General features: G+C 43.4%; 4 protein-coding genes across 16 annotated transcripts; 2 read left to right on the forward strand and 2 right to left on the reverse strand.

Annotated features, from left to right (window-relative positions):
• Positions 1–264: 264 nt before the first annotated feature.
• On the forward strand, positions 265–16,737 carry Zasp66 (PDZ_signaling and DUF4749 domain-containing protein Zasp66). Of its 11 annotated transcripts, none has more exons than XM_017170898.2 (9): positions 366–593; positions 3,415–3,563; positions 3,754–4,057; positions 12,460–12,660; positions 12,772–12,851; positions 13,454–13,525; positions 15,220–15,379; positions 15,981–16,019; positions 16,166–16,737. In XM_017170898.2, the coding sequence occupies exons 1-9, from the start codon at positions 381–383 to the stop codon at positions 16,250–16,252; spliced, it is 1,305 nt and encodes a 434-aa protein (XP_017026387.1). In that variant the 5' UTR covers positions 366–380; the 3' UTR covers positions 16,253–16,737. The 11 variants fall into 11 exon arrangements, with proteins under 11 accessions (XP_070141422.1, XP_017026387.1, XP_017026388.1 ...); XM_017170900.3 differs by lacking the exon at positions 366–593 and adding an exon at positions 2,686–2,979; XM_017170899.2 differs by lacking the exon at positions 13,454–13,525.
• Positions 9,347–11,880, reverse strand: Cdc6 (Cell division cycle 6). 2 transcript variants are annotated; one of them, XM_017170897.3, is made up of 2 exons: positions 10,213–11,880; positions 9,347–10,147 (listed from the first exon to the last, which is right to left on the reverse strand). In XM_017170897.3, the coding sequence occupies exons 1-2, from the start codon at positions 11,756–11,758 to the stop codon at positions 9,729–9,731; spliced, it is 1,965 nt and encodes a 654-aa protein (XP_017026386.1). In that variant the 5' UTR covers positions 11,759–11,880; the 3' UTR covers positions 9,347–9,728. The 2 variants fall into 2 exon arrangements, with proteins under 2 accessions (XP_017026386.1, XP_017026385.1); XM_017170896.3 differs by having other exon boundaries at positions 9,350–10,150; positions 10,213–11,877.
• Positions 16,738–19,370: 2,633 nt separating the features above from the next.
• On the forward strand, positions 19,371–22,927 carry Cpr66D (Cuticular protein 66D). The gene is made up of 3 exons (XM_017170815.2): positions 19,371–19,752; positions 19,984–20,163; positions 22,390–22,927. Exons 1-3 carry the CDS (start codon positions 19,462–19,464, stop codon positions 22,741–22,743), a joined length of 825 nt encoding a protein of 274 aa, XP_017026304.1. The 5' UTR covers positions 19,371–19,461; the 3' UTR covers positions 22,744–22,927.
• Positions 22,928–24,327: 1,400 nt separating this feature from the next.
• Positions 24,328–26,013, reverse strand: LOC108077497 (zinc finger protein 853). Of its 2 annotated transcripts, none has more exons than XM_017170824.2 (3): positions 25,315–26,013; positions 24,499–24,619; positions 24,328–24,426 (listed from the first exon to the last, which is right to left on the reverse strand). In XM_017170824.2, the coding sequence occupies exons 1-3, from the start codon at positions 26,001–26,003 to the stop codon at positions 24,358–24,360; spliced, it is 879 nt and encodes a 292-aa protein (XP_017026313.1). In that variant the 5' UTR covers positions 26,004–26,013; the 3' UTR covers positions 24,328–24,357. The 2 variants fall into 2 exon arrangements, with proteins under 2 accessions (XP_017026313.1, XP_017026314.1); XM_017170825.2 differs by having other exon boundaries at positions 24,401–24,619; positions 25,315–25,452; positions 25,631–26,013.
• Between the last annotated feature and the right edge of the window lie 611 nt (positions 26,014–26,624).

A 26,624-nucleotide genomic window follows, 5' to 3' on the forward strand; every position in this document is an offset into this window, starting at 1 on the left:
TCGTTATTGCCCGCTTTATTTTGAATTTGCTGTTTGAAATATGAAACCTTAAATGTGTAAGTTCGGCTTGAAGCAGTGACTTATTTCCTGCACCCCCAGGTGACTCAAATACCATTGACCTCTCCCTTTCATTCATGATTCCGCACGACACTCACCTACCCACCTGTCTTTTGACTCATTAGTTTATTTGCGCTCAATTCTGCGGCCTTTCATGTGTTTTTATTTGGCTTTTCAATTGCCTGGTAGTGCACACACACACGCAGACGCGAGCAGACGCACCGCGGCGCGCGGTTCGAATAGTAGAATTTTTAGCGAATATTTCCGAATGTTTGGGGAGCGTTTGTTGTTTGCCTTTTGTTTACGCTAGTCTCTGGTGAGCAATGACGACCAGCAGATCTGCCGCGGCGACCGCGTCATACAGGCGACCGGCTTTCTGGAAGGTGACCGTGCCCGGCTACGATTACCCGCAGCAGCTGCAGCATCGTCCAGTGCCACCGCCACCCCCAAAACCACTGCTGCCTCCTTCTTGCCGGCGACGCAGCAGCAGCGGGCTGAAGAAGCGCGTCCGCTTCGCCGACGAACCGAACGTGGGGGTAAGTCCCCAAGAAACCCCTCCCTGAAAGCCACATCCCATGGCTTGTCAATCATCGCTAACGAGTACTGCTGTGCATTCTGTGTGTGTGTGTTTGTGGCCCCAATTCACGCCGGGCCGTGTCAGAAATCAGTTCAATAACATTTCGCCCCTGGCGGCTCGTAAATTTGTCAAGCGAAATTTAATTAATTAGCCGCTGCTGCACTTTTGGCCAAGTAAAGCAGCTGTCGAAGAAGCGGCCCAAAGAAAGATGGATGGAATGTATTTTCCATATTATTATAATTGACGCAATAGTCGCTGCGTTTGCCAATTGAAAATCGGGTCAGTGGTGTTCTTTTGAAAGGATTTGTAGTGAAAGGATTTGTATGATTTATTACATTTAAATACTTTTTAGTTTCCTAATTGGTGCAATAAACATTTCCAATCAAATTTGGCAAGAACGGAAATGCAATATCAGACTTTTTTAAATAGCTTATACATAATAAATTAGAAATTATAGGAAAAGTACAAATAGTACATAAAGCAAGTAGCTTATATTTTCGGTATTCACACCCAAAAATTCCCATAGGTAGTTCAAATGATATATCACCCATTCAAGGCTATCCCCCTTTATAAGAAACATAAATTGCGACGAAAGTCTGGCAAAATCATTACAGAAGCTACCAAATGAAATCGAAATGAAAACAATTCTGGCCGCAAATAGTAAAAACATTTCAAGCCCCAGCCAAAAAGTGCCGAAAGCAGTATAAATGGAATGAGAAATGAAATGGCACGCCATATATTGTGTATATCGGCAGGCAGCGAGCACTAACAGCGGAAAACCGACAGGCAGGAAAAGATTTTTCCGTTGTAAAAAGTCAAAATGTTGCCAAAAACCAGAATAAGCTATTTTACAGATCACTTCAGGCAGAGGATAGCACAAATATTTAAAAATATATAAAGCAAGGCAATGGCCGTCAACCGTTAACCTTTTTCATATGGTCGACTCTTCCATTGACTAATGCTGCAAATATCTGATATGATTAGTTTGTTGTTTCAATTTTAAATTAGGCAATAGTCCCGACTCGTCAGTAAATAAATTTAATTACACTCTCTCTAGGTTGCCTCATCGCTCGGCAAACACTGATTCTGCGAGCAAAAAAAGAACGCCAATAAAATTGCTGAAAATGGGGGAAAAAAATAACAGATGCCCAGATTTTTTATATTTTTTCTTAGCTTCAGAGACGATAATCATCAAAACGTTCGTTTGGATGATGACATGTGGCATTCATTTCATTCAGGGTCAGTCTGCAACTGGATCAAGTGCTGTCCCAATATGTGGCCCACGAAATGCAGAATGCGAGAAATGCAGGGCACAAGACAAATTAAACAATGAGAGCGAACAAAGGGGCGCAAGTTGGCATGAGTTCGGGGCGGTTTTCAAATACCCTTTGGCAAGGAATATGACTCTTTAAAAAATATAAACAAATTTATAGGAAAGACATTTTCTTATACTGTGTAAACAGTAAAAATTAGCCCCAATCTAGATAACAACCGGAAAGAATCTCTTAATTTTCATGTCAATTTACAATAAATTAGGGCTTTCACTTAGCATTGCCACATAAATAATAAAAACTGAAGTTGACTGCGCTTCACAGTTTCTGGTAATGACACTTTCTGAATTCAGAGTTTTCCTTAAAGTGTTCTTAAAAACAGCTTAAAATACAACCCTAGTTATTTTTTCAACTTAAAAAATGTTTACTGGGCGTATGCGTAATTTCACCTTTATCAAGTTATCAAGTATACGCCGCGTTGCCCTGCTTAAAATGAATTTACCAAATTTTCCCGCATATGTAGCAACCTAGGTGGGAAGTGCAAAGTACCTTGCGCAGAATACCCACTCACCGATTAGGATTCGCCAATCGAATTCATGTTTCTCAGCATGTAGTCGCCGTTGCCGGCGGATATAACTTGTGTGTATGCCGCATATATGTACATATGTATTCACGATTTGTGGCGCAGTGTACCAAGATCCGCTTCTGCTGCTTCTTCGGCTTCTGCTTCTGTTGCTTCTGATTTTGCCGCTGCAGAAAGGAATACGAATTGTATTTTAAAATTAGTACTTGAGCAGCTTTGCGATCGAACAAAACGCTTAACGGACTGCAATAGCGCGCCGCGAGCGCGAATAAACAACAAATTCCAATTAATTTCGGCTCCAGTCCGGTCGATTGGATGAACCTGTGAGCCAGCTCTCTGGATCCAACACCAGGAGACCGACGATCGTAGGCAGGATGAGCCCCAAGCTGCACGAGTTCGCGGTGGTGCTCCTGCGCGATGGCCAGGGCACGCCCTGGGGCATTCGCCTGGTGGGCGGCAACGATCTGGACACGCCGCTGATCATCACCAGGGTAAGGGGCGTTATGTAACCAGAGATGCCACAAAGCGATTTGGCCTTTGCCTCGCTTGCCGCTCCCAAATAAACAGCAACAAATCAAAATAGCGAAACTGGCACACTGAGATCCGACAAGAAGGAACCACAATAAACACTGCAGCGTTGCCAAAACGCGACGCCAGTAAAACTAATTGAGGCGCAACAAACTAGCCCCAACAGACGGCGACTGCCTTCCCCGTTTCCTTCTCCTTTCCCTTCCTGGTCTCATCGCAGTCTCAATGTAAACACAATTTGACGATCATAATTCTGTCTGCATCTATGCGCCCATCCATTTATCTAAGTCAAGGCTGTTGCCAACGGGCGCTCCTCCTTCTGTACATGTGATATTTGATGCAGCTAATTCCCCCAATGACCTTCTTATATTTTTCACCTCTCCATTCGCCCATTGCAGGTGCAAGCGGGCAGCCCATCTCATGGTGAGCTCCTTCGCGGCGATATCATCGCCAAGATCGGCGAGTACGACGCACGCGACCTGAGTCACGCGGATGCCCAACAGCTGTTCCGCGGCGCTGGCAACGAGATTCGCCTCACGGTCCACAGGTGAGCAAGGGTCTATATGTACCTTTAGTCAGATAGATATAGGGGTATTTCCAAAGCTGATTGAACTGAGGAACTAAAAATTAAACAGTAACTACATTAAACATTATTATAAGACAAAAATTCACTTTTGGGAATGCCTTTCTTATTGCCAACATAAAATAAGGACACACTTTAATAAATACTTTTTTAGGGACAACAAAATCGCCTACACTCAGGGCGTCAGCCAAGATGCAGGACCGGGATCGCGCAGCAACTCCACCCTACCTCCGGCCAGTCCAGAACTCTTGCCCCACCGTGGTCCTTCGCCCTTCTTGCCGGGTCCCAGCCATTTTGAGCGTGCCCTCCAGCTACCCATGGACACTCTACCCCAGACTGTGTTCCCCCAGCTGAACTCGTCTGGAGGTTACGAGGTGCCGTCCACTGTGTTTTCGCCGAAGCCAACGCGTGACCATCAGCAGGATGTGGATGAGGAGCAGGCTGCCATTGTGAATCAGGTGAGTGGAGTTAGGATATAAGAATTATTATTGGGATAGTAGAGTTAGTAGAGATGTATTTGAAAATCAGGAATCAGGATAGAATTCCATTAATGTTTAAAAAACCTTTAATTTAATTTTGTTTCTTGAGTAAGAGTCAATTTTCTTTTTAATTTATTTTTCTTTGTGATTGTGTCTGAACTTTTAAAATTTAACCAAGATATGCAAAAACATGTATAATATTTATTAGAAAATTTGGACCTTGGAGCTTTTTGAATTGTAACCTTTATTTTCTCTCGGAAAATTTTGGGTTTCAATGCTGATAAAGCTTTTAAAACTTTTTAAAATATTAAATAGGCATAAAATAGCACATAAGCAAACCGGTAATCTTTAAACTCATATTTTGTTTACTTAAGGGGGGGGGTAAGGTTAATTCGGTGCAAAAATGCCCACTTTTCAAAAAAATGTTGTGGCGAAACGGCTAAAGCTAGCTTAACGAATTAAATACCATATAATAACACAACATTTGAACAGTTTGTGATAAATTTTGTATTGAAAAATATTTAGAGGTAGAGGAGTTATAGGGAATCTCCCGAGTCGCCTCCAAAAAAAGTTGGTTTGCGGTGTACATCCTAACTGTCCACAGAATCATCCGATCTACAAAAATTATACCTCATTCGTTAAAGGATAAGTGTCCCGAGGTATTCTCGAAGCGTTTTTATTTTTAAAATTTTTTCCCTATTTTTTATCAAAATTTGAAGTCAAAACCCCGATTTTTGACTAAAAAATTAAGTTAATTTGTTAAATAAAAAATATAAGAAAATTAAAAATTAAAAAAAGCTCGACGAGAATACCTGTAGAATTATCTAAAGAAGTTATGTTCCAAATTTCAAACCGATTGGTTCAGTATATTTTTAGTTATCGTGTACACCGATTTTCAAAATGGCATTTTTCAGGAGAGCGCTTTAAACTTTGTGATTCTCATGCATTGAACACCAGACGACCTTCGTTCAACTCCGCATAACTTCGTCAATTTTACTTTGATTGATGTAAAACTTGGACACAATATTCTTAAGATATTGAACTTTTAAAATAAAAAATAAAAAAAAATTTACGAAAAAAAAAATTAAATACCTTACCCCCCCCTTAACAAATAAGCAGTTTAAAATATTATCAAAAAGGGTGCTTATCTTTCTTTTAAAAAGCCAGGTGAATATATAAGTAATCCTTTTTGTTTCTACATAGATTTTTAACAAATTAATCGTGGCATACTTTGAGGCATTAGTATCTGTAAAAACTGTGTAAAATAATTTGTATCTTTTCCTTTTCGAATATAAGAATTCGAACTGAATAGCGTCTGATATTTTAAAATTAAAAAAACTATTGAATTTTTAGAACAAAGTTCACTGTCAATATTCCCAAATTTCAATTCCAAAATTTTAAAATTTATAGAATTTAAAAAGCTGACATCAGCGGACAGCAATGCTGGTGGTCAAGGTTCCCACCGCTTACATCCTAAATATAAATATAGAAGTGGAATCGAGATCGAGATCGCGGGGGTACTTAACAGGAAAAGGCCCAGTGACGCAGTGTGCAGGTGGAAATTGGCGGGGAATCAAACAGATACAGAATAAAAACACAAACAAGTCGGAAACTGTAACAGACCCAGAAGCGAATACACAGACCCAATGCCCGCCCCCCGAAAACTCTGCGGAAAATGCCAAGAGGCAAAGACGCAAATAAACAAGAAAACATCCACGATACTATTTTGGGGCCCCTGACTTGCAGGCAGGTGGGAGGAGATTTTGATCCACTGTCCACCTTGTGATGCCGTGGCGTTGGGATGGTGATGGGAATAAGAATGAGAATGGGGATGGGGAAGGCCCGCCCCCTGAGATGACGCCGCTAATGAATCAAGACACTCGCCAAGGTCGCAACTTTGTTTGCCAATGCGGCACCGAAATAAAAATCATGGGCACTTTGATATATACCTATATGTTTTTGATGTTTGATGATTTGTCATACAAGAGAGTGAAGGAAAAGTGGCTAGAAAAAGCTCCAGAACTCGTGACCTCCTTGTTTACCTTGTAATGTGAGATATTTTCTATATTTCGTGTTGTTTTTCTAAGGGTTATTGGACTTGGTTTCGTTTTAATTATGATTGTGACATTGAAAATTAAGATACATTTTGTTTTGATCGTGTTGATAACTATTAATATTATAAGGGATTTCAGAACAATTCTTTATTCCTGGAAACTTTTAACTATTTCTAAAAGAAGTCAATCAGGCATAACTGTAATTATCTTTGCAGATATTATTCGAAACTGAAATGTCCAGAAAAATATAAAAAATGAATGCCCTCCTTGACTACCTTTTTACGTGGGAGTTGTTCTATTCCTGGCATCATATTTTTAGCGGTTATTGAACTCTTAATATAATTATGGTTAATATCCACCTTGAATGCGTTCTATTTGTATTCTTAATACTGCTTTCTTGCCCCATAGAAACCATTAGTCAGGTTGTTTATTGATCGTTCCCATTTAAACACGCATAGTCCATGTGTGAGTCTAACAAAAAGAACTCTTCTACTCGAATGAACTCTAGCCTTCGTTGTGGTAAAAATGGAATATAATTCCGTGTAAGTTATGTGTTCCTTGGATCTTCTAACGAACTTGAAATTTTCTCCTGCCTCCCAAGGCTAATTACACCTGCTCGTGTGCGCGCTCTGAGGAAAACATCAAATAATATGCCCCATGCCCTGTTCCAATGCCAATTGCTAATGACAGCCACGAAAATATAGAATGCCAATGCCAATAATAATGGGAGATGTCGCAGCGGGCTTATGTACTATATCTTTGGAACTGTCAGAATCGGTTTGACAAATCAGCGGCCAAAGGCAATTTCCAATGCTCAGTGTCAGTGCAAATCAGCTGAAACAAACTGGGCACATCAATACCTCGCTGATGAATCTCCCAGATCGTCGAGATATATCTATAGGTATATCTCTTCTTTTTGTGGCTGCAATATTCGTATTAATGTTTCTGCATTCGGGCGAAACAATAACCTCGGGCCCGATAAATATTTGTGCCTAATTTTCGAAATGCGAAAAAAATGGTATATGAAATTGCTCCACAAAGCAGCAATTAAAACATATAGGCGAGATGTTATATGTCTATAATTTTCGGCTGCACCGAGGAAAATAATGGGGTTCTATAAGTAAAAAGAAAAATTAATATAAGAATTATTATTTGCGATTTTGTATTACTTTAGAGATTTTTTTCAGAATTTAATATGATAACTTGTGCGGCTGTCAAGCATAGGAAACGATTTTCTTCAATATAAATGACCAGTTTTTTACTGTGTAGGACTGCAGGACAAACAACAACATCCGGAGGGGACTGGGGGGACGGACTATATGGCGCGTGGGCGTTTAAAAAAAATAAGAAGAACGCCCAAGTCCAAGTTTATACGCTGTGTTTGTTGTTGGCCACGTTAACGCTCGGTGAATAAGCTATTTGCACAAAAACATATTTTGTATACATATTAAAGAAAAAAATAGGAGAAATCTCCGCTCTCTCTGAGATCTGTGTATATAAGGCCAGGAACGGGCTGGTGTGGGTGCGTGGGTCGAACGGCCTCTGACCGTCAGCACTCGCCTTCTATATGCACACACACACACACACACACAGCGAGGGACAGACACTCTCGGATCTATATAGACAAATTGGAATTCCGCGCAGTCGGAATAGCAATAATTCGCCAGCATTTGAAAATTTTCAAATCAGTTGCGTTCGGAATATTGAAAAATAAACAACAATATAAGACTCGAGCTCGAGCATCCTTTTGTAGTGAATCCTCGTGAAGAAGCACCAGCTGCAGCGTTGATTTAAACGTGCCGAAAAAGCAAGTTACCAATAATAATCAATACCACTAGCAGCGATATTACAATTTGTGGACACTTTCGGTGCCATCAGAGAATATAAATAAACATCAACTGGCGTGATCTTCCATTACGTAATTGTATAATCTTTTTCGTTTTCATCTTGTTCAAATTCTGGCCAACACAAAGGAGTTTAAATTCAAACCCAAACACACACACATTACAAAAATGGAGTACGTTCAGTTCAAAAACGGATCCCCAGTCTACTACAAGGAGCAGCCAGACCTCAATGAATGCATTCAATATCAAGTAAGCAAGCCAGTGAATAACTTTGAATTCAACTTTGAATAAGACAAAATGGTGGAATAATAATTTTAGTTAATGTAAAAACTAAATGGGAACTCATGTATCTAGAGTTTCAAATGAAAAAAGTTACAGCAACAATGTGAAAAATATATCTCAAGTCAAGTGAAGTTTAAAGAGAAACTTTAAGCCAAATAAATGGTAAAAGACCCATAAAGAATTTAAGCAGTAAGCTTGCACATATTTATTTAGAAGTTTTACAAAGCTAAAATATATATATCAATACGATTAAAGCTAGCTCCTTATACAAACAATATTTTTCTAGTTAAAACCACTTTGTTCTGGTCTAGAAAATATGAATTTTAAGAAAGAATATACAGGTTATAAATTAAAGAATTATTTCCACAGTTTTCGAGACCCAGGCAGGGTCTTAAAGCATTATTTATCTTCGCATAAACAAAGATTTGTAGACATGTTCCAACTGCCAGTCTCGTCTCTAGTACATAGCCAGAATCCAGATGAAAGATTTCACCTTTGCCGTCAAACATTTGCTCTTGGAATTCAAGTTCAAATACAACCGACCGTCGGGATACGAACATATTTCTGTCGAGGTTTTCGTCTTACTTTTCCCTCAAGAAAATATATATAATTAGGCAAGAAGAAGCGTTCCGTTCCACATAATATAAAAAGCCATATACCGCGGCTATAGGTACATTCGTGCCTGCATATATCTGGCTGGCTCTCCCGATCTCTCTGCACATATAGCTTATTATTCAAACATTTGTTCGCCGTTCGTCAATATGCGTCGAAAGGCAACAAGAGTTTTCGAAACATATTCCTCACGGAGCTCTTTCTGCGCTCGATGTAATTCATACCACCGAAGCGGGGATATTTTTAGAGCAGAGAACCGAGAGAGAGAACAACAATGAGCCAGCTAAACAAATAAACAAAATTATTATAAAAGAAATTAATTTCATGTCGAGATGGCCGAGAAACCCACTCGTTAATTTGGCTCGTACGATCCGTGAAAACCTCTTGGCAAAACAATGGCCAAAGGCGGGGTGTTGTCCCAACTCTTGGCACAACGACCCACCACCACCCAGAGGCGCAGCGAAAGTGAGGAATTGTTTTCACTTTTGCGATTTGCATATAGTTTATTCTTTAATTGCTTAGGGCTAACAGGAAGTGAATTGTCTAGAGATCGTTGGATCAAAAAAAATAGAATATGGTTGCCGCAACATTTACTTAATTTATGACACACGGAAAGACGAAATCCCAAAGATTCGATTCAATTAAAGTCAGAGCGAAATGTCGAAAGTGACCCTCAAATGATATTTCAAAATATTTCAGTGCTGGCGCAACAGCAGCGAATGTTAAATTTAGCGTCAAAAAGTATTCCTATATATAAAAATCCTATATGCGCGTCCCCAAGGTGAATGAAAATGCTAGAAATGCGCAATTAACCAGCGCGAATTGTTTGGTAAACTAATTTCCTAAAGGTAATCATCATCACTTGCCCAGGCAGGCGGTGTCGCTGAGGATCGAGGCGATCAGCTGCTTGTCACTGAGCGCCGCGTGCACTTCTCCCTCGTCCCACTGCAGCAGCACCTTGTGCAGGCGTGGCTCCTTCTTGCGAATGATGCGCAGTATGCCCCTGGTCTCCACCAGGTCTACGGTGCCCGCAAATTCCGCCTGATCCAGGGCCAGAATGTTGCGCTTGGAGCACACCCGGCGATAGACTTCGTGCAGTCGTCCCATGCTTATGTCCTTGTTGCGCTCATTGCGCAGCATCAGCACCAGGCTGCACAGCATCAGCTTCTGCTGCAGCGGAAAGGCGGCCTCGATGTCCTCCTCCAGGTTTTGCGACGCCCCATAAACCTTGTTCAGCACTGCCGCAACTTGGGTGACCTGAACGGGCTTCAGGGTATCTGCTATTATGGGAAAGAGGATCAGTTATAGCACCTAGTTCTCAGGCTTGAACTTTAAAACTTACCCTGCTTTTCTTTGGCCTCCACGGCGTCCTTGCCCTCCAGTTCCAGGGCCTTCATGTTGAACTCCTTCTCGCCGTCGCGCTTCTGCTGCTCGGCAATCTCCACCACTCGCCGGCCGATGTCCAGGGCTCGCCGCACATCCCCGCTGATAGCACTCACCTTGGCGGCCAGCAGCTGCAGGGTGACGGGCGGAAAGACATCCAGCACCTCGGCCTCGGCCAGGCGCGACTTGAAGATCTCCACGATCTGCTGCTTGGAGTAGGGCGGAAAGTGCATTAGCCTCGGCTTCAGCTCGCACCTGGCGTTCAGGCGCATCAGCGCCCGGTCCGTGAGATCCAAGCTGTTGGCAATGCCGACGAGAAGTATCCTGGCGCCCGGCAGGGCAGGCCACTCGAAGATCGTGTAGAGCACAGCCTGCCGGCTCGTACTTAGCTGATCGATCTCGTCCAGGACCAGCAGGAGCATGCGCTTGGCGCTGCGCAGGTGCCGCTGGATGGCCTCCAGGTGATCGCGTTCGGTGCGCCCGTTCGGCTTCAGCTGCAGCTCGGCGCAGAGCTTCTTGTACACGGCTCCCACGCTGGCAATACTGGTGCAGTTGATGTAGACTCGTTGCAGTCGCTTGGAGAAGGCCGGATCGCGGAGTAGCAGGGATAGGCAGGCGGTCTTGCCCGTTCCTGGCTGCCCGGAGACGTAGAGGCTGCCGGAGGACTGGCTTTCCAGGTGGCTGGTGAAGAACTCCCGGAGTTCGAGTAGCTGCTCCTCGCGTCCTGGCAGATTTTGGGTCTCGGCGCTGTTGAGGACGCGGCGTGCATTTTGGTATTTGTTGCGGGGCGGAGAGGGCAGGGTTTCTGGCTCGGATTGGGGTTGCTGCTGCTGTTTCACCTGTTCTTCATTTGCAGGCTTAGCTTGGGGCCTGGAAACTGTCTTCTCTGGCCTAGTTTCTGGTCGCTTCGTTGGCTGCTTTTGTCGGGGCTTTTCCTGCTCCTGCACCTTGTCAGTCTTGGTTTCTGCGTCTTCCTCTTGACGCTCGTCTATGCTAAGCCTGTCCAGCAGCCGCGATGGACTGATCAGGTGCTGCGGCAGAGGCTGCAGCCTGCGCTGCTTGGGCGGCGAAACATGGTGCGCGTCCACATCCTGCTCCTCATCGCTGCTGCTCCCTATGAAGATAGCGGCGGCTTCACGGGAACGCGCTATCGCCGCTGCCGCCGTTGCTGTTTTCTTCGTGCTGCGTGGCGTCTTTTGCTCTGCCAGCAGCTGGTGCTCGAGTGGCGGCGGCGCCTTCCCTGTGTTCGTCCTCCGCCTGGCTGCCCTGTCCTTGTCCATCTTGTTCAGCAGGTTGCGGTTCTCGTTGTTCTCTGAAACGGAGCCAATCAGGCGGTTATCGACTGCCTCCTCCTCCTCGTCGCTGTCGACGATCACTGCCTTCGGCTGTCTTCTCCGCCAAACCTCCGATCGCCGCGGTGTGTGAACTTGCGTCTGCGCCGATGGCGAGGCGGCGGCGGCCTTGCTGATGCTGCTCAGGCGCGTGGAGCGACGCACGGCGGCCATGGGGTTAGTTAATGTCTTAGTCGGCGGGCAGTAACAACTAAATAGTAGTTAATAACTAAAAAACACGGCGTGGTAGCAGTCAGTCAAAAAAGCGCGCAAAAACAGTGTGGCCTTGTCCCTAAAAAATCTCGAACGGTGGAGATAGCTTCGGTATTCTCATACATTTGTGCTGTGGTCACTCGAAACTCTATCAAAGCCCAGCCTGACAGTCTGGCAGCTCCACGACAGAGCTGCCTCTAATTTATCGATTAGGCGCGCATTCAAACCCCAAGCCACGTATATTAAATTACTTACTCTTGCCACGGCTCGGTAAAAATAAAACGTCCGCCGCCAAAGATACAAAATTCAAATCGCTGGACGCTGGCTGGCAGAAAGAACACGCTTACGTAAGCGCCTAAAAATATTTTCTCTATTTTTAAAGTATATAAACGCACACCAAATGGAATTTTCTATATAAAAATGATACAGACAGACACACAGCCAGGCAAGTGCGCACACCTAGCACAGTGGGCGAAGATCAGAGAATTTCGAGAAAAAACTCTGCTAATCGTGCGCTGATTTATTTATATTATTATTTCGCCCCGAGCGGCTGCCAAATGGGTGTTTTGGGTGTGTGTGCCCATTGGTTTTGGCATAAACAAAGTCGTTAATCTTGACTGATCATCACGTGCCGTGTTTCCTTTCTTTGTTTTTTGTTGCAGCCATACCGGACAACTCCGCTGGTCCTGCCCGGCGCCAAAGTGAAGAAGGATGCGCCCACGACAGAGTCCTACTTGAGGCACTACCCCAACCCGGCTGTGCGCGCCCATCCAGGACATGACTACCATGACAGTATCATGAAGCAGCGCGTGGCCGACACCATGCTGCACAAGGTTGTCGGTTCGGAGGCCGACACTGGCCGCGTAAGTACAATAACCGGGGGATCTGAGAAATTATATCAATTTAAGATCTCATTTTCCCAAGTACTTCAATGTTTTCGACCATTTTATATATATGCTATACCTCAACTACAGGTCTTCCACAAGCAGTTCAACTCGCCCATCGGTCTGTACTCCAACAGCAACATCGAGGACACCATCAGAACCACAGTTCCGTAAGTTGTCACCCAGAAATTTACCGTCTGGAATCTCCTATTGCTTAGCTCGAATAAACAATGAAAAACCACTAATAACCGAACTTTGAATTACGCTTGTCACAAAATTGAAAACACACACTCTATTTTGCCTATAATTACGTTCATTTCTTTTTGGAATTTGCAATTTTTGAATAAATCTGCGTAGAACTCTTCGAAATTTGATGCAGCTTTTCTTTTTTGCCAGAGAGAGAGAGCCACTCGAAAAATGCGCCCAGTAGTAGCTTTGAAACTAAAACCTAGTCGCGATTACGATTGCGATTACGAATACACGAGTAGCCCAAGGTGTCCATATACATAATATAACCCGAAAATTGGTTCCTGGTTAAGCTGCGGCTATAATCCACTAACCAGAAAAGCCACAAAATTGAAAATTAAATCAAAACTCGAAATTTACTAACCCAACGCTGCCGCAGCACACACGAAATGAGAAGCACACTCGAACCACCCACCAAACACACGCACACCCACAGTCCATAGATGTTGTACGTACTACGCCTATTGCCGGATCTGACCACTCTCTATATACTATATACCTAAATATTCTATGTATATTGTTGTAGCTTCGCCACGAGCGATAGCAATCGCTTGAAGGACAGTCCTTTGCATCGTCCTTTGCCAACAAAACTTAACGGGTAAAAGTAAATTCATATCTTGAGCACAGCCTGAGTTCGTTCTTTGATTGAATCCTCCGCACCTTGAAATATTGATATTATTGATCTTATAAAGCACACAACTGAGCAAGAACTTGAAATTGAACCCGAACTTGCCTTGAGACAAATTGAAACCATGAATATGACTATTTATCAGGAATGTTTGCCACGTTTCCCGTGTTTTCCCTGCCTGTCTGTACAGACTAACCCCCCCGGTTATTGTTGTCCTCCACAACCGCAACAATTGTGTTTCTTCTAAAACTCAGATACAAGTCTCTATATATAAACCTCCATATATCTATATCTATATCCAAGCAGAACAACAGAAACAACACTACACAAGTCCAGAAACGATTGCATGTGCTCTGCTGTCTATACTTTATATGTCTTCTCCCCATATCTCACCCTCTGTATCCTCCAATTGCAAAGTAAAGCTCTATGACCTGAGTCTGTGATAAGAGGGAAATGATACCCTGTAAATATTATATATCTTTGGGGCGGGGTTTCCTTTATTATGGCAATGGTGGCGCAGGTGCGGAAGGGGTTCCGGTTCCCGTTTTGATAGGACAGGTGCTGTAAATACGTATAATCAATAGAATAATCAAACCATGAAACAACGAAAGACACCACTCTCTAGCTCGTAGACCCTGATATATATAGAACTTAGCTGCACGATTAATGTTAGAATTTTCATCGATCTATCTTTCCTGGAACAAAAACGTAAAATCCTGGAGCAACAAAAGCAAAAAGACCAACTTGCTGAGCAACAACGTCAACACCGCCAGCAGCAACTGCAGCAGCTCTATCAACAAAACAAATGATCAAAGAAATAGTAGTCCTTAGCCCAATTTTACTAGACAATCCTCTTCCTGAAAATCCCACTGACCAGTCCCGGCTGAAAACCCCGTATTCCCCACCCTCTGCCCGCCCCTTTATAAGACTAATCCCCGAAACTCAAAGACGTTTGCTGAATTTACACACATTTATGATACATATTTATACACAAACTGTTTGAAGGACAGCCCTGAAAGTTCCTATTCATAAGCCCCAAGCTCCACTGCAACCCCTTTGATAACCACACCCCATCCACTAACCCCTAACCCCGTAACGCCCGATCTCAAGGCTTCGACTCTCATGCGATGACAACTACGGATTCAGTTGAATCCAATTAATATAATTAAATACATCTCACACCTTGTTATGCAGTTCTGTTCGATTACTTTTAATAACTAGCTCGTAAGGAATTTGTTAATGAGTTTCCTATTAATCGCAATCCGTTCGAGGAGTGTGCAGTTCTTAAGACAACGAGGCACAACTACAACCAGCAACTACAACCAACTACAACTACAACGAAAAACAAAATAATTCTAACGTATTTTGTGCACATCCTGTTTTCTCTTTCTATTCTCTCACTACTCTGTCTCACGCTACTCAACCGATGTAAAAAAAAAAACCAAAAAAACAAACCAAAACCAAAAAATCTTTTTGTTAATTCATTTAAACGAATGAATTTCGATTAACCAACAACAAAATCAAAATAAATCTATTGAAAATATGCATAACACCACAAAAACCAACGAATAATTGACCAAACAAATAACGGCGCTTTCAACGATCTCAATGCAAACCCCCCGAAATCACACTGACCGATATCACTGACCACTGCCCCCGAGCAGCTATAAGAAAACTGTCGTGTACGATCCCAGGAACAGCGACACCTACAGACTCATCCAAGAGGAGGGCGGCTACAGCAGCTACGGCAATGCCGCGCCACAGGAAGTAACCATACCTGTGCAGACTAAGGTCTATCAGCCCAATAGATTGGTTCCAGGAAAGGTAAGATCGTGCGCAACCGTTCGAAATCAATCAATCAATCAGTCAAGTAAACCAAACCCAGTCAAAAGTCTGTGTCAAAACACACGATCGCCAAGATCCTCTTAATCTGTATCTCAATCTCAGTATCTGTATCAGTATCAATCTCAAGCTCATCTGTACAAAGTCTATCTGTCTCTCTCTGTTCCTATCTCGCTCGCTCTCGTCTCTCTTTCTGTGTAAATGTGTAGCTGTAAGCTGTAAGCTGTAAGCCTCCTGTACAGTTGAACCAACCGAATGTTAGTCAACAGTGTGCCTTGACTGGCGGCATGTTAACGTGCTGTAACGACCACTAACGGGGCCGAAGTAGTGCTACTAACCTGGTTTTTTGCTGGCATTGAACTATCTTCATTAACCCCATTACTCTCTCTGTGTATATTTTCCAAATCACAAGCACACCTACATATGTATATTTTTGGCATTCTAACATAGACTGACACCTAACAGAAAAAGCTCATAACCGTTAGAGATTGCATTTGAAAAGTCTGTAACCGAAAACGCTGGATAATTACCAAGAGTTATTAAGCAAGATCTTATCTCCCCACTCTCCTGAATACTCTTACAGAAACCAGTATCAGCGCCAGTATCCCGGCCGCCGTACAATGTAAGTAATATACATATCTCTGTTAATATGGGTATTAGCTAAGTAAACTTGGCTAATTAAACTTAGCTAAAATCAATGTTAATTGATATACAAATAAAAAACAAGTATTCAATTTATACTAATATATCCTGTATATCCCCTTCCAGGTGGTAAACACCCACGATGAGAACATACGCCAGAGCGGCTCCTTCAATCGTCTCATGTACAGCGTTATTGGTGCCACCGAATACTAGAAAACTGCAACATCAGACGCAACTGCAACTGCACCAGCAACTGGAGGGAGCAACATCATCCCCACAGGCAACATCGCATGCAGCAGTTGGCACCGACAGTTGTTTATCTCCTAACATATTTAGCGGATTTTTATGAAATTCTATTTAACTTACTCAATAAATTATATATGAAGAACGACAGGAAATTGTGAACCACTAACAAGCTTAATGATATACATTGGTTTGGTATATGAAATCGGAATCGAAATAAATTTAAACACACAGTAACACCGCCTCAGACCATTTACTGTCTCCGCATAGAAGAACTACGTAAATTAATTTAATAAAAAGAAACTTTGATTTATAGTTATGTTTATTTTACGATGATTTTGTGTTAACAGCCAGGTCAGTCAGGTGTGTTAACGTCGAGTGATTCTAGTCATGGAATGTAATAGGCATAAATAATGTTTTAATTAATAAATGCGACTTTCATTGGTTAAAGAAAAGCGGTTTGTGTGTCTTTAACATGAGTTTCCTGGCCATTATCCCCCTAATTCCCACACTGGCGACTGGCTGCACCTGATATTTATATTTTAAGTGTGATATAATTTGGCCACAATTGGATCAAACATTGCCACATGCCGGCAACGCAATCGTATCACAATGATTTGAATATGACGAGCTCTTTTCCTGTCTGCCGCCTGCCTTCTTTTTGAGTAGTTACCACTTGCCACGCCAGACCCAGACCAGCCCAGCCCAGCCCAGCCCAACCTAAAAACCCAAAAAAGAGTAGCCGAAAATCTTTGCATAACATGACGCTGCAAATCTGCGCTTATTCCATCAATCATTCGGGCAATTAAACCTATTTATATTGAAACTATATGCAAACTTGAGCTGAGAAATGAGCGTACCCATAAATTTGACTTTAATTTCAATGGAAAATAAGTCACTCGCGACTCGAGAGTGTACGTACATACGTGTACGTGTGTAATGTGCATAACAATTGTACCACACATAATGTACTTTCACTTCACGGCTAAGTAAGCCACAAATGTGGTTGTTACTCTTTCAAACATCTGCGCCGTGCAATTGTTTTGGTTCCGATCCCATCAAGCGGTCAGCTTCGATTGCGTTTGCCATGGCGACTCCCCCGAAACGACCTTGTCGAGCGAGGCAACCTCCACCAAAGAAATCTCCTCCGATTGATTTATAAACCTCTCCTATATGCATGCAAATTCAGGGCGGCAACTGTAACACTAACAAAGCTCTGGGGCAATTGTAATCGCATTGTCGTCTCAAATATCGGGTATTGGAGTATTTCCACGACTTGTGGGGTTTAATGACACGATCACATGACCGGTACATGGAAAGAAATGTATTCAGAGTGCTGATAATGATGATTTTTCATATTTCTTTATGTTTGATATAGACCAAATAATGTTTTTTCTTGTGTTTATAGGTATTTATTTTTAATAAAAAAATAAAATCGAGTCATTATACCAAAACGAAGTATTTAAAATAGGGTTTCAGTCAGAAACTTCCGTTGATCGTAATCTTTTTACATTTTTTCATACTCTTTATATATTATAATTTTTTAATTATAATATTTTTTTCTTTGTGCAAAAGAGGTTAACATATTTCTCCTACTTATGGAGGTTTAATGACTCGATCACATGATCCCCTGCTAAGGGCTCAGAGTGCAAAAGTTTGGCAATCAGCGTCATCAAAGATAGCTTGGGCCCATTCAACCGCAACGCAAACGCAATGCAGATGCAGATACAGATACAGATACAGATACACAGAAAGCTATAGCTATTCGCTATTCGATGGATGGATGTGAGTACGAGACAAAAGGCGCCAATGAAAAACGTTTAAGCAAATTTGGGTCAGAAACAATGGAGGCTCTGCACTTGTTGGGTTCGATTTTAGATTTTTGTTGTGTGTTTTTGAGGGTGCGGCCTCTTCCAATCGCATTGACCTCAAGAATGTGAACCTCGTCGAGAGCTGGGCGATTAATTGGGCATGATTATCTAATGGGAAGCTAGCACAAAAAAAGAGCCTCAAGCCCATTGCATAAAATCAACTACATATATACATATGTATGTAGTTGCATGTCGACGAAGGAGTCAACCGCAATGTAATTTACATTTATTTATGGGCTTTGCCTGCTTTCAAAATGCATTGCAACACCCCTCGCCCCACGCACACAGGTGTCCCATCTTGCCCGAGTTTCAGTTAAATGACAAATTCGTGAAAGTTTTCAAACGCCCCCCGTTGGTATCAATCAGCTGTCTCTGTTAGCCAAAATAGAGCTTCAGTTAACAGCTGTTAGCTGATCACTTGGCCGAGATCACGTAATGTAACGAAATGAATGGAACGAGAAGGTTTATGAACTCGACTATGTGATGCCCTGTGGGGAATGTATATTATATTTTTTAATTTTAAGGTCGATGTATTGTCCATATATGTTAGCTTAATATAAAGTTGATTTATTTTATAATTCATTTGGAAATATTTAACATTTATTTTGATTTTATTAACTATAGCAAGATAAAATACAGATAATTTTTTCCAAGGGACAGCAGGTTGTTTATACAGTTTTCCTTTTTTCCGTCAAAGCTCGATAGCAAAATTCTCAGAAATTCTAAAAATTATCGATTGAACTTAAATTTATGAACAGTTTATTCTTTAAATGCTTATTATCTTTAACTTTTTATATTCCACATTAAATTTTTAGTAAATTCTAAATTCTAACTTCGTAAAGTTGTACATACACAATAAATATTTTATAAATAGCAAGAACTTTAAATAAATTGTGCCTTTAAGTACACTTACCAAACACAGTATACCTTCGCAATCAACGATCAAGGGGTACAAAAATATAAAACAATAGCCCAGGTCGAGGGTAGAGGATCTATGATTTGAGCGGAAACGACAGCCGCCGAATGGGGGAGTCGCCGAAAACAGCTGTTGTAAATCAGGCAGGCGGGCGCTACCAAGAGCAGCCGGGTCGAGAGTTACATGGCCCAGAGAGCGAGCCATGCCACGAGTGGAGAGCCACGTCTATGAGTGGCTGCTGCTCCGCGTTCGGCGATATAAAAGTGCAATTTGGATCCGCAGCCAGCGCAGATAGTTTTGTGGCCCCGCCGAGGTTTGAGTTTGAGTTTTGAGTGTCCGCGTCTCTCTCCGTGTCTCCCGTCTGTGATCAGTGATCTAGCTCCTACAGCAATATGCAGCTCCTGTTAGTGGTGGCCACCGCGGTGGTGGCGTTGAGCGGCCTGGCTGCCGGCCAGCAGGGTGTGGATCCCGCCTACCTGCGTCAGTACTACCAGCAGCTCCAGCAGCAGCAGCAGGGCCAGTCCGGCGACAGCACGCCCATCTTCGAGCAGAACTCGGAGCAGACGCAGCAGTATGTGAGCTCCGGCCAGCAAATCCGCATCAAGGACACGGTTGCCGAGCAGATTCGTGCCCAGCAGCAGCAGGGATATGTGGCGCCGGCCCTTAGGGATTATCAGCCTCAGGTGGGTTATTTTACAGTTTATCCACGTTATTCCTTACAGTATGAAATGGATATATTTTTGTTTTAAAAGGAGTTTAATTAAGATCAAAAGATCTGTTGTAAGATATCAAAAACGATTTCAATTTTCCTATTAATTAAAATATAAGAAAATTTATCAGCTGATCTTTATTCAACTTTTACTGTCTAAAGATTTATAGTTTCTTATTTTATATCCTTTTTAACCTACTTGCAGTACCAGGCACAACCGCAGCAATCCGCTTACCGGCCACAGCCTCAGCCCGCTGCTCAGCCTCCCCGCAGGATTCAGCCCGCCTACCAAGCCCAGTCCAGCCCGATCCTCGGCAAGGGACAGCACAAGCTGACAGCGCTGCAGCAGCAGCAGCAGCAAGAGGAGGAGGAGCAGTACGATGACGTAAGTTTGGAATACACGGATAAAAATCGTATATTCATTTTTGGGGAAATGAAAAACCCACTTTACGAGGGATTATCTAAATGGGAACATTGGACCAAAGACATATTGAGGTGAGGAAGAATGCGAGTTTCTTTAAGCTTTGAGGTCAGGATTTATATAACAGACAGTAAAGCTAACATCCAATTTTTTTAAATATGATTTTTCGGAAAGATTTCATTTTTTTTTATAACACTAACTTTTGCTGCCAATTTTGTAGGTAGATCTTTTGTTTCTGTGCAAAACAAATCGAGTTTGACTTTCGCACACTTTCCTTTTCGCTTCACTGCAGCAAAAGTAGCAGCAGCAGCAACAGTAACAGTAGCAACAACTACAGCAGTTAGTGCAACTATAGCTGCAACAGCAACATAATTACAATTGAAGCATGCAACGTGGCCGGAGAGTCGGCAATGGGGGGCACTGGCACCTGGGGTTCATTAACCACGGAGACCACAAAGTTGCAATGTGGCGTGGATTTGGCCATGGCCATATGTGTGCGTTGCATTGTGCATTGTGCTTGTATATCGGCTCCTGGTCCGGTCCGCTCGGGCTCGGGCTGAAGCTCAAGTCGAAGCTCAGGCTCAGCCACTTAGCCAGCGGCGATGGTTTATGGCCTTTGCATGCGGAAGCTGGCAAATATCCGTTACCAAAGCGACCATAATCCATCAGGCTTAATGCCGAAGCGGGCTAACGAGATGGGGTTAAGGTGCTGAGTTGGCGTGTCATCTCTCAAATCGATTAAAACTGATTGCCAGACAGGAGGTGGAAGTTGGAAAATTAATATTTAATTTTATAATTTACCTGGATTTATATTTATTATATTACAGAGGGGAAATTTGTTGGATATTGTCTTATTGTTATGGGTTATTATTTTTAAAGGAATACCAATTTTTCAAGTCAGATTTCACTGAAGTTTTAATGCTAAAGTGAACTATAATAATATTAATTTATATATTGAGGTATAGCTCAGAAATATGGCTAAGAAATAGTACTTGGTCTTGATAACCATACATCATGTATAACAGGCCCATAAAATTCGCATAACCGTAAAGATTTAACCGACAAGTTCAACCAGAAATGCCTTTGGCTAATGCAATTTTCTTAGTTCCATAAAATGTGACACTGCCGCCGGCACTTACATTCTCCGCCAGACAATCACTTTCAAATGCGACCCATATACCCCAATCCGTGGTGAAGCCCGGGCAGAGTCCGATTCCCACAGAGGTGCACTCGTGCAAATGGACAGTGCACGCATTAGAACCGGCTTGCAAACTGGCTTTTGCCTTTCCAATTTTCGGCCTGCAGTTCTTTTGTGTAGTTTGGGTTTTGTTTGTAGTTTTTTTTTGTCGGCCAAGTCAGAAGATCGAGGGTTCGATCTGGCCACGCCTTAGAGCCACGCTTCTGGTTACCTTAACCCAGTTGCCAATGATTTGCAAGGGGATTGTCTTGGTCCAACGGAGGTCTTGCTTGATTGCATCCTCGCTTAGTGGGGGAAACCTTCAACCTTGTGAATAAATTAGCCAAAGCCTCGAGGTGTTCATGGACTTATTGAAAAAAAAAAACCTGAATATTTAGACAATAGTTAGTTGAATCTAAAATCAATTGACTTGGTTATGGTCTTTGAATATTCCTTTTCGTGGGAGTTATTGAAAAGTTAGTACTTCCTACTTTATCTAGGTTTCCTCTTTCTGCATTTTATGTTTCATACAACAATGTTTATAATTTGATATTGGCTTACATATATGCCCTGGAAAGCTCCAACCTTGTGCATAAATTATCAAATGTTTCGAGGAATTGGGTTTGTCGGGTGGCTTGGCTTCTACCGCCTGGTTGCATAATATCGATCGTGTGATCCGGCGCTATGGCTTTGGCGCTTTGATTTCGTGCGCCCGGACCATTAAACATATCTGTATGCAAGTGGCTCCAAATTACTTTCACTTGTGCGTGATCTGGGACTGGGAGTTATAGCTTCAACTTTGGTTACAGTTTCAGTTTTGGTTACAGCCTACGCGCATGCGCCTGGGGGCTATGATGACGCAACCGTCTGGACACGTTTTCTGGCCCAGGCACCAAAGTGGGTCAGATTCGTGGGACAGTACGCATTCCAAATCCCAATTGAAACCCGCCCAACTTTGGGTACAGCATAAAAAAAGATTCAAATATATAACATTCTTCTCACAATTTCTGCAGCAAAACTCCTCCTACCAGTTTGGCTTCGATGTAAAGGACGATGAGTTCACCAACTACCAGAACCGCAAGGAGATCCGTGACGGTGCTGTGATCAAGGGCAGCTACTCGGTGGTGGACTCTGATGGCTTCATCCGCACGGTCAAATACACGGCCGATCCCAAGGAGGGCTTCAAGGCGGAGGTCATTCGCGAGCCCACCGATATTGTGGTGAAGATTCCCACTCCGCCGCCACCCACGCAGCTTCTCCGCGCCGGCGGCCACAAGTCGCAGCAGGAGTATAGTTCCGGCTCCAGCAAGCAGCAGTACCAGCATCAGCAGCACCAGCAGCAGCCCCAGTACCACCAGTACCAGTAGGGATTGGGATCGGGTATCGGGATAGCTCCGAAATCTAAATACTCCTGAAAGTTCCGCAAGTCCATGTAGTTTGTAAATATGCCGAGACTCGCGATTGGCACGAGATCATAACATTATTCTATATTATGTCATTCATTTAGGTTCGACTTTCTTGTTTAGAATATTAAATTAAAAATTTCGAAAAACTTTAAATGGGTTTTAATCAACTCTAAATAGAGTATATATATTTTTAAGGATCAATAGCAGGTTGTTGCAATAAAGTGTTCTCCTATGATCTGTACCATCCTTTGAGCCTTTTCACCTTTTCCTGAACTTGGAACTCTTTAGAGAATCCCAGCCTCATCCCGGTGTCCACGCATTGAGGTCACACCGATGTCTGCCAGCTCAAAAGGTAAACACAGATTTTATTTGCGTATAAATCAATGCAGTAACCCCGCGAGAAGGAGACCTCATCAAAGGAGATCTCAGTGACACCCAAGTGCAAAGGCAAAGACAACCCGTTCGGGCAGTTGCTGACAAAAGGCCAGCTAATGGCAGTTCCCATCAGAAGCTACAATACACAATCCAGGAGCCGAGGATCGTGGTCACCGAAGACACGGATTCCCGAGACTCGGACCCGGCCGGACCGGTCAGACCGGTTGTCCTTTGGGAACTCACGCCACAGCAGTAGCAACAGCAATAGCAAACGCAATCGCATCCAGTGTCCTTCTGCAGTGTCCTTGCATAAATTAGAAGAGCGTGTGAGAACGGGGTACCTCGATATGAGTTGCCGCCTTGCCTTGCCGTGATGACCTTATCGCCCAAGAAGGAGACCAGAACCAGTTCTGGGCAGTCTCGAAGGTGAAGTGAGTGACTGACAGCCAGCGCTGATCGCTGATCGCTGATCGCCGAACGCTTTCTTAATGACCCGCATCCCATTTACATATGCCGGAGTCTCGGCTCAATATCGAACTGCTGTAAGGATGGTAAAGGATCTAAAACATGTGTCCGTTCGGTCACTCGCACCTAAGACATGGCGCAGACAAACAACTGGACATTGGGCCTGTCCGCCGCCGGGCATTTATGTCACTTCGGCCTCCGACTTGGAGATATGCAAATGAGGCGACAAACAAGGACTAAGGCGAATGCAACCCCCGAGGTCTCAAAGGTTACACAGGCGCGGAGATAAGACCCTTGCATCTTCAACCCCTTCCTCGCGTCTTCAGACATTTACATATCCGACCCGCATGTCCTGTAACTAAGTAACTGCAGGACAGGGCACTCGGGTCACTGCCCAGAACCAGAACCAGTTTCCGGCTAAATGATGACCTTTTCGGCCGGGACAGTGCTCGACGGACGGAGTTGTAAAACCAGTTGGACAGTCCACTTTTCCGGAGCGGCGTGAGAAAATCTCAAAGATCGCCCAAGTTCCCGACTTCGCTGACCTAAGACAAGATCCCGCTGCCTGCATTCGTATGCAAATCTTTTGCAGTGTTCGTCCCAATTTCACGCCAAATCATTGCCCTTAAATAAATAATACGCCAAAATTATGAAAAGTCACGATTTATGCGAGTTCGGATGGGTATTTACAGAGCGAAGACGTGAAAGTGGTAATGGAAGTATGCAAATTTAGATTCAGAGTTTTCCCTGAGCCATGTCCCAGCGGTGCTCGCCGTGGCCGCCTTGACGATCGGTCCATATCACCTAAGTCAGTAGAAAGTCTGGTGAATTATCTGGAAATTTATGGTTTTGCTAGATCTCTCCAGTCAAGCTCACCTCGCCCTTGTAGCGGTTCGTGCTTCGCTGCGACTCGAAGCGGCGTTCCTGGACCTTGGGGTGCTTCAAGACGTGACCGTGACTACGCGAGTGGGGGCCATCGAAGCGCATGAAAATGTCACTACCAAGAACAAAAAATTGTCATTAACTTAGGATTATTATTTAATCTTAAATCGAATAGAAAAAAAGAAACAGATTAAGTGAAATGTTTAAGTTAATAAATTTCCTTAATTTTCAATTAAAGCTGCCTGTATAATCCTTTACCCACCACCATTTTGTCAACATATTTTATCCAATTTTCACCCTTTTTTATACCGAAAATTTCTACAGTAAATAATTGAGGTTAGTAATTGTGACCTATGATTTTGGAAATTGTAAAAACCACCACCAATTTGTAGGGATATTTCTTATATTTTTCACCCTTTTACTACAGCAGTTTTTATACTTTAAATTTCAGTAAAAAGTTATGATAATAAAGATTCTGTCAATGATTTTAGCCATTTTCTACCCAATTTTCAATTGTAAGTGTGTCATTCAAGCTCATGTGTGTGGATTAAGAACATGAGAGACTTGCACTACCTTTTTTTGGGTGTTCCTAACAGTTTTCCACCCATTTTTCGGCATAACATTTTGAATAAAATTATGAATTTCTATATATTATGATTTCAGAAACAGAAAGTTTTTGTCTCTTTTTTGATAATATTTAAGGGTTCAAATACGTTTTATCCTTAAAATCTTGAACTTAACCTTTTAATCCTTGCTTTAGCCCTACCTTCCTTCCTCTGATGAAATATTAAAAAAATATACTTGACTTACTGAAAATATTTGGTTTCCTTTTTGGTTCCATCGCTCTGACTCCTGGACTCGGCCACATCAGTGTCCTGATTATTTGCAAACCTCCTGGGCCGCTCCGCTTGAAGAGGCTGGGAGGGCTGCTGCTGCTGCTCCTGCAACCTGGCGATCCGTGGAGGTATCACATGAAGCACATCGCTGGTAAAGAGAGCCGGAGGCACGTTGAAGAGCTGTTGTTGTTGCTGCTGCTGCTGTTGCAACACTTGCTGTTGCTGCTGATGTTGCTGCTGCTGCAGTTGCTCCTCGACGCGACGCTGGGGCTGCACTGGCAGGTAGTTGCCCTCGTAGCGATACTTGGCCAGCTCTGCATGAGATGGGGCTATGGCCCGCTGCTGGTACTGGACACTCTGCTGCGTATACAGGGGTGGCAAGGGTGGAGCCGGAGCAGGCACCTGCTGTTGTTGGTATTCCAAGGCCAAGGGTTGATAGCTGGGCCGGTAGTTGACCAGCTGAAAGTGGGGCGTTTGCTGCTGGTAGTGCAGGGGCGGAGGAGCCACTGGGACGGCGTACTCGAATCTTCGGAGACGGGGCGAATCGTAGTAAAGCTGGCGGGGATGGTAGAACAAGTTCTGCTGCATCATCGCCGGGGAGACGAGGAGCATCAGTTGGAGCAGCAGAATCCCCAAAGGTAACTTCCCAAGTAGCAGCTCCATCGCGTTGCACTCTCGTCAAATTTGTGGCAGCATTTTGACAACAACATTGGAATTTATAGTTGGCTCTTTTCGGGGCTTGGCCTGCATCCGGAAGTCACTTGCCCAGCAGCGGGCAGCGGTGTGTGAAATCGATCGGAGCTGGTGCCCCGGATTGTGCAATGCTTCAGCGGTCAGGCGTTATGTTGCTTGCATAAGAGATGGGACCAGAAGAGTGGGAACTACAACTACATCTACTACGGAGGAGGAGGAGGAGATGAGCTTTGGAACAGAACTCGCGGCAGCTGGCGGCCTTAGCCGTCATCAAGGTCAGGCCAGGTCCAAAAAGCTGGCCTGTTTAGCATACAATGAGTTTCGGCGGTTCTATTATTACCATCTCGTTACCGCAGGAACTTCCGTTAGAGCCGGCCATGTCCATATACAGTTTGCAGCTCTTAGTTCTTGCTTTTCGCTGATTGGTCGCCGAGGATTTCCGACAGCCTGTTGCTCTTTGAAAGCCTTTCAACCCCCCTACGTGACCTATAAACAGAGGGCTTTTCAACCCCTTGTCATCGGGAACCACCAACCACCCCTGAATCAGCAGCCCAAGGAACCTTCCTCGTTCTGCTGCGCAGTTACGGAGCT

Source organism: Drosophila kikkawai, chromosome 3L (assembly GCF_030179895.1).
Source record: "Drosophila kikkawai strain 14028-0561.14 chromosome 3L, DkikHiC1v2, whole genome shotgun sequence".
NCBI classification, from domain to species: domain Eukaryota; kingdom Metazoa; phylum Arthropoda; class Insecta; order Diptera; family Drosophilidae; genus Drosophila; species Drosophila kikkawai.